We start from the raw sequence: 14,549 nt of genomic DNA on the forward strand, positions 1-14,549 counted from the left end.
AGGTATCATATTAGATTATTTATTTGAAATTTTTCTTGTTTCTTGAGGTAGGTCTGTATATACTTCCCTCTTAGTACTGCTTTTGCTGCATCCCATAAGTTTTGGTATATTGTGTCTTCATTTTCATTTGTCTCCAGTTATTTTTTAATTTTTCCTTTGATTTCTTTATTGATACAATAGTTATTCAGTGGCATGTTGTTTAGTCTCCACATATTTGTGACTTTTCCAGCTTTCTTCTTGTTGTTGATTTCTAGTTTCATAGCATTGTGGTCAGAAAAGATGCCTGATACAATTTCAATCTTCTTAAATATATTGAGGCTTCTTTTTTTCCCCCAACATATGGGCTATCTTTGAGAATGTTCCATATGCATTTGAGAAGAAAGTGTATTCTGCTGCTTTTATGTGGAACGTTCCATATATATATCTATTAAGTCCATCTGGTCTAGTGTTTTATTTAAGGCCACTGTTTCTTTGTTGACTTTCTGTGTGAATGTTCTACCCATTGATGTTGGTGGGGTATTAAATTCCCTTAGTAGTATTGTGTTGCTGTCAATTTCTCCCTTTAGGTCCATTAATAGTTACTTTATATACTTTAGTACTCCTATGTTAGGTGCATATATATTAATAAATGTTGTGTCTTCTTGGTGGAATGTCCCTCTTATCATTATATAATGCCCACCTTTGTCTCTTGTTATCTTTTTTGGCTTGAAGTCTATTTTGTCTGATATAAGTGTGACTATACTCACTTTCTTTTGGTTGCCACTTGCTTGGAATATTATCTTCTATCCCTTCACTCTGAGCCTATGTTTGACTTTACAGCTGAGATGGGTCTTCTGGAGGCAGCATATTGTTGGATCTTGCTTTTTAATCCATTGAGCCACTCTGCATCTTTTGATTGGTGAATTCAATCCATTTACATTTAGAGTGATTACTGATATATGAGAGCTTAATACTGCCATTGCATCTTTTGTTTTCTGGTTGTTTTATATTTCCATTGTTTCTTTTTTCTTATATTTCTGTCTGACACTTTAGTTTGGTGGTTTTCTGTGATGTATTTCTCAGTTTCCTCTTTTTTTACGTTTTGTGACTCTGCTCTGATTTTTTATTTTGTGGTTATCATGAGGTTTGCATAAATGATCTCATAGATGAGATAGTCCCCTTTCCATTGATAGTATCTTCTCTGCATTAGCCTATGCAGGTTCTGTCCTTTTCCTCTTCCCCTTCTGTGTTTTTATTTTCACAAATGATCCTTTTTTGTGTTGTGAGTTTGTTACCAGATTGAATTGGTTATAGTTACTTTTGATACTTTCTTTCCCTTTAGCCTTTGTGTTATAATTAAGTGTTTACTAGCCCATCCTGAAATACAGTTCCAATTTTCTGATTCTGTCTATTTATCACCAAGTTTTGTAGACCTTTGCCTTTTTTGTTTCAGGTGGGAGAGCTCCTTTCAACATTTCTTGTAAGGCAGATCTAGTGGCAATGAACTCCCTCAGCTTTTGTTTGTCTGGGAAAGCTTTTATTTCTCTGTCATATCTGAAGGATAACTTTGATGAATAGAGTATTCTTGGCTTACAGTTTTTGTTTTTCAATATTTTGAATATATCATTCCACTCTCTCTTAGCCTGTAGAGTTTCTGCTGAGAAATCCACTGATAGCCTGATGAGGGTTCCTTTGTAAGTTATTCTTCTCTCTGACCACCCTTAATATTCTTTCTCTGTCATTGACAATTGACATTTTTAATATAATGTGCCTTGGAGAAGGTCTGTTTGTGTTGAGATAATTAGGAGTTCTACTATCTTCATGTACTTGTATCTCCAGTTCCTTCCCCAGGTTTGGGAAATTCTCAGCTATTATTTCTTTAAATAGGATTTCTGCTCCCTTCTCCCTCTCTTCTCCTTCTGGGATACCCATTATCCTTATGTTGCCTTTCCTAATTGAGTGGGACATTTCTCATAAAATTTCTTCATTTAAAAAAATCTCAGTTCTCTCTCTTCTTCTAGCTGAATTGTTTCTAGATTTCTATCTTTGAGCTCACTAATTCTCTCTTCCAAATGGTCTGCTCTATTTCCAATGCTTTCTACTTTATTTTTTTTTAGATTTTTAATCTCTTTGATAAAGTATTCCTGTTCATTAATTTTATTCCTGAGCTCATTGAATTGCCTTTCACAGTTTTCTTGTAACTCATTGAATTTCTTCATGACAGCTATTTTGAATTCCCTGCCAGTTAGATTGTAATCTTCTGTGACTTCAAGTTTGGTTTCCGAAGAGTTGTCATTTTCTTTCTGTGCTACTATGTTACTGCAGTTCTTCATGGTACTTAGTGAGTTGTTCAGCTGTCAGTGCATTTGTGGTAGTAAACACCTTTCTATTTGGGTACAGCTTTGGTTACTTTGGTTCTGAGCTGCTTCTGGTTGTATTTGAGAGCCTGCACTTTCCACCCTTCACTGCCTCTGCCAGAAGCATTGTCAGAGCCTTCCTTGTGCTGCTTGTGCCTTCGAGGTTGCTGGTGACTTGCTGCGTATGATGACACTGCAGTCACAGGTTTGCCACTGGGGTCACCAGCCTGCAAGTGCTTCTGCTGCTTCCAGGGTTGTCTGAGTCCTGTGTTCTCCCACTGGCTCTCTGCAGGATCTCCATGAGCTCTTCACAGGCTCAGGTGCTGCTGCCCTGCACACCCCCTGGATGCTGCTCCTGGGTTATCTGGGGTACTGGCAGCACCACTGCTGAGGGCGCTGAGTTCACAGGTGTTGTTGCTGCTGCTGGGGGCCCAGGGTCTTGTGTGGAGCCCCGTCTGGTGGCAGGACAGGTATTGAAGGTGCTGCCACTGGGGGCTGGGTCACAGGTACTGCTGTGGTTGCAGCTGTCACCTGCTACTGCTGTGGGAGGGAGAGAGGAAGGCTGTGAGTGCTGCTGCTGCTGCTCCTACAGCCTCTGGTCTCTGGCACTGGTGTACTTTTTTAAACCTTGGGTCGCAGGCCTTACCACCACTGCCGTGGGTATCCATGTTTGGATGCTGTCCCCGATGCTGGGAGGGCCCATTTTGGAGTTGCTGCCATTGAGGGAGGGGGGAAGGGGAAGGGGTTGCTCCCCTGGCTCCACTGCCTCCCAGAGGTCCCTCCACACACCTTCAGAGGTGTAGATGCATGGATATCTCAGGTGTTCTGGTGTGCTGTGCAGGGAATCCTTTGTTGGTCAATGGATGTCTGAGTGGTTGTAACTTGAAGGAGAAAGACACAGGGAAGAAATCACTCTGTCATGATCCTGACGTCACCCCCAAACTCAATAAGCATTTTTGAGTAAGGTTGACTATATTTTCCAAAGCTTACAGATCACTTGTATTGTTACCTGGTGAGTTGACTGTGAATTTGCCCATTTTTCTTCAGGGTGTCTGTCTGGTCTTATTGATTTACAAAATCTCGTTGTATATTGAGAATATAATAAACCCTTTGTTGTGATTGTTGCAGGATTCTTTCTGTCTGTACTGGTGGCTCCAGCCCCTCATCAGCCTGGGTTCTGCTGGCCCCGCAGTAGTGGCACGGGGTAATAAAGAGCTTGGTCCATTTTAGGTGGAAACACGAGTTTCGGGTTCAGTCTTAGCTGATGGGCCACACCCACTGTCAGGTGAGTCAGCCGTCCATGGCCCACCATCAGTGCAGTGATGGAAGTGGTCTGACGGGCAGCACAGTGGGATGCCCGTGTTCCCTTCTGAAACTTCATTTCTGTTTTGGCCAATGCCTCTGACTTTATTGTGGCTCATTCTGACTGCCACCCGAATCATTAGTGCTCTTCATTTCCTCAGCTGCATCCTTGTCCTGTCCCCCTTGTCATCTTGTCAGCAGTGACCAAGGCTGTTACTGAGCCCTGGCTAGGGGTTGGCAGTGGGTTCAGCCCTTGCAGCCCAGCCCCTGTGGTGCTCAGTGGCCCTAGACTGTTCCCCTCCTGTCCCCCTCCAGTGCCCCTCTTGTCCCCCTCATATCCCTGCACCATGTGAACGGCTCCTGCACTCAGCCCGTTGCCCATGCCCACACTGCACATGCTGCACAGAGCTGAGGAGCACCTGGAGTCCACAGGCATCCTGTTTCCCCAGCCCCATATGTGGACCACATGGTGACCCAAGGATGCCGTGGAAAAGCACTGGGGAAGCATCTCTTTTGAGGCCTCCTGGTGTGTTGCAAAGGTCCTGGGGAAATAAGCCTCAGCCTTCAGTTTGGAGATCAGGGTCCTGTGACATTGGTTGTGTCCTGAAGAGAGGCCCCCCCGAGCCACAGCTGACATTGGCTGGCCAAGCCAGTTTCCATCTTATGGACTGTCCAGGTGGCCTGACTGAGTCAGGCCCTGGGGGCAGCACGTGTCCTCACTGAGCTTGGTTGGGACCTTCCCAAGGAGGTGTGCCTGTGCTTGCTCCATCCAGATGGTTGTTCTCTCTTTTTTAAATCCCTGAAGGCATCTGAACTCTAGTCAGTGGGAGGGGCACAGGGCTTTTAGATTGGAGACTACGTTTGGCATCTGGTCCTGGTCCTTCCAGCCTTGTGACGTTGGGCTGGTCGTCTAACCTCTCCAAACTTCAGTTTTCTCACCTGAGAAAAGGAGAACCTGCTCCAGCACAGAGCTCCATGGAACAACCGGACAAGACAATGGGAGTAAAGTGCCCTGCAGACCACCAGTTGCTGCAGGTGTGGGGGGGGGGGGGATGCGTCTTTGCAGTTTGAAAATGGGTAGCATGTTCTATCCACTTTAGAGATTATGTTTTAAAAGGCGGTTTTCAAGGAATCTGGAATCAGAAATGATGTTCACTTGCCTCCTGAAGTAGTGCCTCCCCTGATCTTGTGCCTGGCCCCAGTCTTTGCAGGAGGGACAAAATGCTCTTCCACACCCACAGGAAGTCCTGGATGCTCGCTGGGACCCTGCAGCCTTGACTAGGTGCCCCTGATGTAGGGGTGGGAAGGTGAGGAAGTCATGGCCATGTCTTATCCTCAAGAACTCAAAGTCCTTCCGGGGTACAAAGGGAGAGCCCCTAGGAGGCTGGCGGCTCATGGCCACAGATGGCTCAGAGGGTTTGGTGGGAGCACAGGGAAGGCCTCCTCGATCCACCTGGGAGGCAGGGCAGGCCCTCCCCAGGAGTGAGTGTTTGGGCTCAGACGGGATGGCTGGGTAGGAGTTGGCCATGTTTTCTCACTGCCCCAGATCATAAGCTTCTGGCACATGGGGCCTGGCTGCTCCCTGCGGCCCCATGTGGGTACAGCATAGAGCACATTCAGGACATGGATGGTTACGAACCAAAATTTACTACAATCTCAAGAGGATGTGTCGCTGTTGGCCATCAGTGGATCATGTGTGCAGACCCTGAAATCACAGTGAGTTTTGCCAAGGATGGCCAACATCCCCAGGTTAAGCTGCATCTGGATTCAGAGCTGAGTTGCACCCACCCGTCCTGCGTTCACTTTGCCAGACCTGGGCAGGTGGGGCAGAGTCAGAACTGTGTTTGAGTCTGCAGGAGGGTCAGGAGCTGCTCCCGAGTGTCCCCGGGCTGGGGGCTGGGAGCCGTGTGCACGCTGGCTCCCCACACCAGACGGGCACCTCGCTCCCTGTGAAACCTGCAGCTCTACACTGGGAAATGACAAATGACCCAAAAATCAATTTGTAATCTGATTGGAGGTTTTTGATTTCCTCTGATGAGTTTAAATTTCATTAAAAGCAACCTTATTCCAACATAAAAGGAATCCTTGAAGGGTAAAACGGGGGATTGTCTCACTGAGTCTAAAGCCGCCCGGCCGCTTTGTGTAATTTACGCATCGCATTAATCGTGAGGCCAACCTGGGCTGTCCGTTGGCAGCTGTGCCGTTATCAGGGCCTGGGATCGGCCGGGAGAGCTCAGAGCACAAGGACTCACATTCAAAAACTGCTCTTTGGCATATTGACACTTCAGTTATCAACAACTCTTATTATCTGTTGGGAGGGAGTGCACTGCTCATGGGGACAGAAGTGGCTACAAATCGCTGCCCAGCCGCCTCCCTGCATTCTCTTAATTGTATGTGTTCTCTGGGAAAAATGATCATCACGGCCTCTTGTCTTGATGAGAAATTGACATTTCTGAGGACTTCTTCGGGCACCCTAAGCAAGGAGATAAGGCTGGAGTTGTTTTAAAGGAGGGCAGCCTTTCTTTCCTTTCAGGGGCGTCTTTATTGCTCTCGTTGACCCACTTGATGAGTATGGATTTCATGAGGTCTTTTTCAGCATCTGAACTATAAAAGGTTCAGAATGACACCACCCCTTATAGACAAAAGATAACCTTGCCCTTTGAATATATTGATTCTTTATTAACTAGGCTGTTTAATGCAATGAAATGAGGCATTAGATTGAAGCCCATTTCAAGTGCTTTGAATAATCTTTAAAAGCTTGAAAGACCTTAAAAGGCGGCCTGACAATAATTGGCATACATTTTGAGAGAATGCAGTTCTTGCTCCTGATTCGAAACACAAACATAAAACAATTTCTGTCTCCCCAGGTTGCAGGGCCCCAGAAAGCCAGCTCCAGGAGGCAGCCCCTGCCCCCACCCGAGCTGGGCATTCCTGGCACGAGCTCAGAGCAGGGAAGGAGGTGAATTTGGTCCCCCAGCACGGTGGGAAGGAGTCGAAGGGAGGGGAATAGGGGTGGGCAGGCCGCAGCCAGGTACCCCAAGAGCCTCTTTGCTGTCTCTTTAAGGCTGAAACAAGAATGCAGTCAAAGGAACCTGATTGTCATTGACAGGAGAAAAAGGTATTCACAAGTTTATGTTTTGAATAATTGTTTCCTGTTTTGCTCAGGAGAACAAGTAATTAAGATGACATTTGTGAGTACTAATTTGGATCACACTTATGTGTATGTGTTAGAGAGCTGCAAGCCAAAACATGCAAAACCAGCCTTTCATTGAGGAGAAAATGAAAGATACAGAATGAAATGGAACGGGAGCACCAAACGCTCACAGGAGCTGAGCTTCGTCGTGTAAATTAGAACCCTAGTGCTGATGACAATTCTCATTAAAGTCAGTGCCTTTGGCTACGCCTACACACAGCCCACAGTGGCCGATGCGTTGCATGGGGTCTGTTACGCTACTGCTGTGGACCTGGAACTGGTGATGGCATCCCTCAGGTCAGATCCCAGCCAGCACCAGATCTGGGTGCCCTGGGAGCCCTTACTGACGGGCTCTCCTAAAGCTGATTTATGCCCCAGTGGAGCACGATGATGGGGATGGAAGGAGCGTGTCTGGAGCAGCCGGAGCACTTGTTCTCTACTGGCCAAACCCTCCAGCTCAGAAGCAGAGGGGCTGAGGCAGGAGGGCCTGGTGGGGAGTGGAGTTACCTAGCCCCCCATGAGCCTCGGGATTATGTGCCACTGTGCTGCTGTGGCCCCCACATCTGACCAGTCACACGCAGATGTTCAAGCATGACTATAACATATGTACAGATGGCCCTTCTGGGGACCAGAACCGTCTAAGTAATGACACGGTCTCCCTGCGCAGAAGAGTGTTTGAGGCCTGATAACTTTGTAGAAAGTTCTGCTACGAATCATTTTTATCTTGCCCAAGACACAGCTCTGGAACCCAGGGGGTACAACTGGAATCCCCCACGTAATTTCCGCATGTGTGTTTAGTCGTTTTAATAATCAAAACAGATAAAATTACCCCAAGTGAAATTCACAGACAAGAAATACTTTAATTAAATATTGTGTAAAATGAACATTTTTATACAGTTAAATATCTGAAAAAATGTACAGATAAAACAATCTTATTGTAGGGTCTTTAACAGTAAAATCTACCATTTAGTGAAGCGCTCAATTTCGAGACACAATGAAGCGATGAGGGCATCGACTAGTTAATCTAGAACACAAACCAAGTGCAGGTATGAGGAAACTTGCAAACGTTCACATGTACACGTGAGCTCGTTTTCAGATCAAACCTTTACTTATACAAAATAAAACGGAGGCAATTTAGTTCCAAAGTGACTTCTCAGGCTTTTCCACGTAGCTAAGCCTTGTCAGCCGTCACAGAGCCAGAGTGTGACCCACCGACCACTCGGGACATTGTATTTCATTTAGTCCCTTGAATGAACACTTTCCTAAGTTGTGCATTGTTTTGTTTTGTTTTTGCGTCAAGAAAGTTTTTAAAAGTCCCTCCTTTTTGTTTTAAATTTTATTTCTGCTGCAGTTTGCAAAATGTTGGCTGTGCTGTGTCTGCCAAGCATTTAACGCAAAGGGAAAAAAAAACCGGACCCTTTTGGTCTCCCTGCGGGTTTGGCACTAACAGGTACAGTATTTGAAGGCGGTCATTCCAGTTTAAAAAGGACAGACTGTGCTGTTGGGTCCGACCACAAAAAAATTAGTGTTAAAAAAAGAAAGAATTAAAAACCAGCCGTGACTTTGGTTCCCCTGAAACCTCCCTGGATCTGAGGCGGGCCTGGGAAGACGCAGAATGCAGCAGGATCGGATGCAGAAAGGAGCGAGCCAGGGAGCACCGGGTTTGTGCTTTTGTCTGTGTGTGTGTGTGTGTGTGTGTGTTTTACACCATAAATCTCCAAATGAAATATTGATTAACAATTGTGGTGTAAGCCTGTGATAAAATAGCACAAAGGTTCTTTAAAGAAGTCCACTTTTAAGGCATCAGAGAAGTTAATGTGGCAAACATTTTAATTAAAACATCAGAAGTAAATTTTATTTTAAACTTTAGGCCTCTGAATTTTTCCAGTAAACACAGTTCAGCTATGTGGCAAAGTCATGGGTGGCAGCTAAAATGACTTTTTACATTCTACAAAAAAATAAAATAAAATAAGGACACAGCCCCAAACGGTGTCGCCTCTTCACGGCCGTTCCACATGCACAGAATCTACTAGGATTTGTCACAGCCGGGTGGCACCGCTTTGTTTTGACTATACAACGAACTTTTTTTTCTTTTTCAAAAGTATTTGTTCAGATAACTTAAAAATAATATAAAAATAAACAATGAATTTGACTTTTCCTCAAAATAAAAAAAAAGATGGAAAGTCTAAACAATAGCAAATTTTTGCAGTACAAATGAAATGCAAGGACACTGGTTCACTTAACGAAACAGAGAGACAGTTCTTGGCTTAATGCTCTTCCCAGCATCACAACACCAGGCCATGATCAAAAACCGACAGAGACAAGAAAAAGAAAAAATGGCAGGAAAAGCAATGTACAAAATTTCAAAGATAAATACAATATTTATAATTGATATGTTACAAAATAAAGTCCCTTAGCAACTGCAAGTGTTCATGGAAAAGTAAGTGTTGAATGGAGACCATTTTATTCCTTATAAGATACATAAGGAATAAAACTTGTTTTTTCTAAATATTTAAGTGGATCTGAAAAAAATTCAAGACAAGTGTATAAATATTTAGCTACAACTTTGGCAAAATCACAAAAGTCTACAATTTTATAACCACATACAAAACACATTAGGGAAGAAGGATCTAGAAGTCAAAAGGACAATTTCTGGTACAAGAAACATGGACCTCACAGTAGCCTAAGAATGCAATAGTATACAGTGCTAGCAAAAGTTGAAAAAATGTTGCAGATCACACTTGCTTAACAGGAAGCTCTAGCAGTGGGAGAATATTTTAACCAACAGACAGTAGCATTTTTTTTTCTCTGTCAGTGTGCTTGTTGAAGGCAAGAGAATTCAATATCAAAGTTACAATTTCTAACTACAATAAGTTACAAAGTTTCATTTCATTAAGATGAAGTTAAGCGATGATAAAACCCACCCTCCCTCCCTCCCCGCCACCCCAGGTCCCCCATCACATCGTCATCCTGTCTTCCAGTTTGATGGCTCATACCTCCTTGGCCCCCTTTTTTCACCACAAAAAAATATTTCACATTATAGAGATACACAACCATTGTGGATCTAAGTATGAGTACAGAAAAATGTCTGGAGGCATTGTTCCTCAGTGTTTCATGATAACCAAAACGGTGCATTCACAAAGTTTCTCCCAACACATAGCAAGTACTAGACATAGCCAAGACGGAGTCAGAAACTTGATAGAAAATAGGCGTCGCTTTGTTTTCCTTATTCTTCGGACTGAGAAATGTGAAAATATGAGAAAAGTTCAGTCAATAAAATGGAATTGTTCGTGAAGAAGTAGGCTGTTTGCATGTTGATTCTTAATAGTTTAAATAAAATCTTTTAACAAAGTCTTTTGTAGCATTTCAGCTGCTGCTGATGTGTTTGAAGATACTGTCTCCATCAGCATGTCTTAATATACTAAACGTGTCCCCTGAAGTCCGTCCTTGGATGCTGGGTGCTGCGGAAGGTAAACAAGAGTCCCTCACATTGGCGGGACTACCAGCCCAGACATAGCTGAAAGAGAGAAAGGAGCCAGGTCACTGGGGGCCACCTCTCATGTGGCTCGGGGCCCGGCCTTCTCTTTACGCTCTATTCACAGTGACAGTAGGGTTGCACAACTCTCCGTTAACCAGCCTGGGGCTTGGTTAAGGCGTGGGGGGGTGAGGGGGGGGCGGAATCTACTTCATGGGATGGGGGTGTGTGTGGGGGCAACTCCCCCCCAAGTCCTTGAATACTGCAGCCTTCCTGAAAAGACTTCCTTTGGAAAAGGGACAGGCTTCTGGCTTATTGTATGTGAAGGCTGCTGCTCCCCACACAGCTCAGTGGCTTGTTTACAGCAGACAGAGGCCCAGACTCCCCAGAGGCCAACTCTGTCGACAGATGTGAACCAACCTGGTCACTTCTGTGAGGCCGGCCAAGGCCAGCCCGCACCGCTCTCGCTCCCTGAGTGAAAACTGGACACGCCTCAGTTTCCCCTCTGCTTTGAGCCCTTGCCTCTGCTCTTCCGCTGAGGGTTCCGTATCGTAATGGTGAGTCGCGGGCCCTCCAAGATCAAAGCCACTCACAGCCCACCCGCTCTGCAATCTCCAGGCCAAGGGCCCTGAAGAGACGAGTCACAGCTCCGCCCTAGGGAGCTCTTTTTTCTCTTCTTAAAAGAAAAGAGAAAACTTTGCACTGAAATGCCAAGTGCGGCCGACGCTCTCCAGTGAACTCCTGGTACGAATGTAATTTAAAATCTTTTAACTTTAGTGTTGTTTAATTTTTGTCAGAATGATTGTTCTCATTAATTTATGTATAACATATTAATACATTTGTTCATGTAGTGATGTGAGCTTCAATTTCTCAGTTCATTAATTTCAACAATATTAATTTATCTCCGACTCACCGTTACAACTTTATGGTTTGGAGGACCTGTGTGTACACTCGCGTATGTGCACCACCATCTGATGGGCCTCATGACCGGGTGGATGGTGGCCAGGGCCGTGGCACCTGGCCACCTGCCATTTAGGCAGCTCTGGTCTGGTGACCGCTGCTGGCTCACAGGCCAGCCGGCGGCACTTCGGGCCTGGGCTTCCCTCTCGTATGCTAAGAGATGTTGTGAAGACAATTATTTCAAATCACTGATACCTTTCCAGTTCCTTTTTTGAGCATTAGTTCATCAAAGTGAAATATGCCACCGACTTCACAAAAGGGCCAGTTTGTCTTCTCCACGGGAACGTCCTCGGCACCCAGCAGAGAGCCTGGTACATAGTAGGCGCCCAGTAAATACTGGTTGAATGGATTCATTTTTTTAAAGGAGTAACTGGATTTGATTTCACCGGGAGGAGCATATACCAAAGGTGGTGTCTGAAAGAGGCCAGACCACGGCCACTTAATTGCAGTGCCTGTGGGCCTCGGGGATCACAGAGCCGCGTGCAGGCTCACGAGGCCTCGGGGCACTCCCGCGGCCCCACCTGCTCACAGTCATGGGCCACTGTGTGGCCTGCACTGCCCAGAGGGGCCCAGCCCTGGGCAGGCGCTGGGTGCCTGCTCCACATGGCCCCCTCTGCGGGCAGCTGCGTCAGGCCACGCCTCCCCCTGCCCTCAGGGCCGGCCCTTCTCCCTCGAGTCTGAAAGATATCACTCAGAAGAACCAGCTCCGTCCAGCACTCCTGCATGCATGGCCCTGGGTCTGCGGGCACGCCCCTCTCCAAGGACGACACCGTCTGGTGGGCCCGTGGTCTGTTAGACCAGGTGGAGAGCGAAGGCTCAGCCTCAGGACAGCGAGGGCAGGCTGATGTGGAGGCGGGCTATGCAGGTGGCACGAGGAGCCACCATCCCCACCCTGAGGCTCTTTTGCTGCCTCGTGAATAAGGAGGCTACAAGCCCAGGAGCCACGGGCCGGGCTGCACCTGCTCTCAAGGTGAGGGCACCGGCCGTGAAGGCCTGTTTGCTGAATGGGACTGAAAATGGACCCCGGCTAATTCACCACACTCCTGCTCTCTCCCCTGTGGTTCCACTCCCTGGGGACATGGCTGCCTCACGATGAGGGCACTCAGGCGATGTCGGAAGGATGAGCAAATGGTTTTCGTCAACCAAGAGGAAGAAGCTGACACTTGTGGGGGCCGAACGAATGGGTGTCATTTCTACGACTATGAGCTCGGGAGGCAGTATGGCACCATGGCAGACAGGGAGAGCATGCAACGGCCACGAGCAGTGCAAGGATCCAAGACTGCGCCCAAAGGGAGGGCCGGAGCTCCCGCCTCCCAGGGAGAGCACCTGGCCCTGGCCTCCGCCCCCTGCCTGAGGCCCAGGCTGGCTGCCCCCAGGGGACCGTGGGGGACAACTCTGCCCCGGCTCCAGGAGTACCCCCAGGGCCCCGGCCGAAGCCGCCGCGCTGCCCCCTCACCTTGGAGTCCGTTCCCGTTGGCGCTGGTGCAGGAAGGAGGAGGAGAAGCTTGGGGCCGGACCACGGGCGCGAAGGCGCTCTTTTGTTTCACTGCAGAGATGACATTGGCAGGTGAGAATGAGAAAATGCCGTGTGTACTGCTACAGTTTGAAGGGAGGGTGACCGAAGAGGCTGCCATGGTGGGGCTGGACGGCACTACTGCAACAAAGCAAACACGGTCAGGACGCGCGGCGCCGGCACGCAACGGCACAGAGAGCGCTGGCCTCGCCCGCAACATCGGGCCGACAAACGGGCGGGGGATGTTGCTGGCTTGGCCACTCTCTGGATAACAGGCAAACTCTTGTGTTGACTTTCGTTTCCAATTGGGCAGCCCCGTTTTGTTCTGATTTTGTTGGGGTTTCCAATGGGACCGCTTTAGGGGGGGCCCGTTTTGGGTCAATTTACTGTCGTCACGTGGACGCCCAGCCTCCAGAGCCACCCTTCCTTGATCCAGTAGCTCACATCACAGAACATCCAAGCAATGCACACATTTGACTTTGCAGTGAATATGAATCTGTGTGATGACGTGTGACAAAAACAGACACTTACTGCCGTAGGGAGAGTTAGCGGAGGAGCCATTAAGAAATCCAGGCGAGCCAGGGACCCCTAGATTGGCCATGGCGCCACTTCCATATCCATTCATGCTAGTGCTGACTGTGTTGTAATTGGACTGCTGGGGAGTACTGCTGGGCACGTATCCTCGCGGGGACACGCTGCTTGTATTGCGACTGTAGCCGACTGTTAAAATCCCCCCCCCGGCCAAAAATAACGTTATTATCAGGGAGAGACACTTGGGGGGGGTTTCCCCGCAAATCTCTATCATTTATTACACATTTTTAATTGACCTTACGCTGTACTCCGGCCCTAGCGCCTCGAGCCAGCTCCGAGAACCTCATCACGCCAACCCTGCTCGGCGCCTCGTCCCCGCGCCCGTGCGTCCCGGTGGCTCCGACAGCCGCCAAAGCGCACTTCGATCGGACCGTCAGCCGCCCTCACGCTTCTCTTTAAAAGCAATTACCAACAGCCTGAGTCCCGCTCTGTCCCCCCACACCACATGAACTTCAGCCTCGGCAGACCTTCAAATGCCACAGCTGACAAGGAGAGCTTGTTTGTGGCCGTTGACTCCCCGGGACAGGCTGTTTGGGGGTCTGCATCTGTATGGCTGCTGTTTCTGTGAGTGTGGGAAGGGCTGGGGGCGGCAGCTTCGCTCGGGCCCCCCCAGGGGCAGAGGAGCTGAAGCCTCGCAGCCGCAGGGCAAGGGTTTCCGAGATGCCTGCACGAGGCTTACAGAGGGGGACCGGAAGGGGCTCAGAGAGCTGGCTCCAACACTAAGGCGCCGCGACCCCCGCGGCCCCGGCCACCGCGCTACGGGACAAGGCGTGGGGCGGAGAAATGGAAGTTTCTCTCCACTTATTCATTCCAAACTTAGAAACCAAATCCCACCCGTGCAACATATGCAAGAAGGGTCCCATCACCTGACTATGTCACAGCTTTCTATGGCTTTTCCCAGGCTTTCAAGGAAAGCAAAGTCACTTAAAAATTCAAAGAAACTTCTGGTAAATACCAGTAAACAGAGTGGCAGCCAACGTGGCTACAAGGATTAACTTCTGGGTTCTCTGAGGGTCCTCTGCCCAGTACTCACGGGGCAGATCTGCAGTGAGGGCCTCCCTGAGCACAGGCGGAGCCGACGGAGCGCTGTCACCATCCTGCTGGACTCGGGGTGCGGTCAGGGGCAGCTAAGTCTTACGCATCCCAGGGAGGGCATCCCGCCGGGCGGCCTACCTTGGT

General features: G+C 48.1%; 1 protein-coding gene across 11 annotated transcripts in view; it reads right to left on the reverse strand.

The window, feature by feature from the left end:
* Nucleotides 1–7,666: 7,666 nt before the first annotated feature.
* Nucleotides 7,667–14,549, reverse strand: part of EBF3 (EBF transcription factor 3) — a 119,676-nt gene continuing 112,793 nt past the window's right edge. For 2 of the 11 annotated variants that reach the window (XM_046654916.1, XM_046654914.1), the window contains exons 13-17: nucleotides 14,544–14,549; nucleotides 13,311–13,499; nucleotides 12,723–12,812; nucleotides 11,462–11,574; nucleotides 7,667–10,348 (exon numbers count right to left, since the gene is read on the reverse strand). The exon at nucleotides 14,544–14,549 is cut by the window's right edge and continues 172 nt beyond it. In XM_046654916.1, coding sequence (XP_046510872.1) covers nucleotides 10,331–10,348; nucleotides 11,462–11,574; nucleotides 12,723–12,812; nucleotides 13,311–13,499; nucleotides 14,544–14,549 — 416 coding nt within the window. In that variant the 3' untranslated portion in view covers nucleotides 7,667–10,330. Of the gene's footprint in view, nucleotides 10,349–11,461; nucleotides 11,575–12,722; nucleotides 12,921–13,310; nucleotides 13,500–14,543 lie in introns of all 11 variants that reach the window. The other 9 variants (XM_046654912.1, XM_046654910.1, XM_046654919.1 and 6 more) reach the window with 6 other exon arrangements.

The sequence above is a fragment of the Equus quagga genome, chromosome 2 (assembly GCF_021613505.1).
Source record: "Equus quagga isolate Etosha38 chromosome 2, UCLA_HA_Equagga_1.0, whole genome shotgun sequence".
NCBI lineage: Eukaryota > Metazoa > Chordata > Mammalia > Perissodactyla > Equidae > Equus > Equus quagga.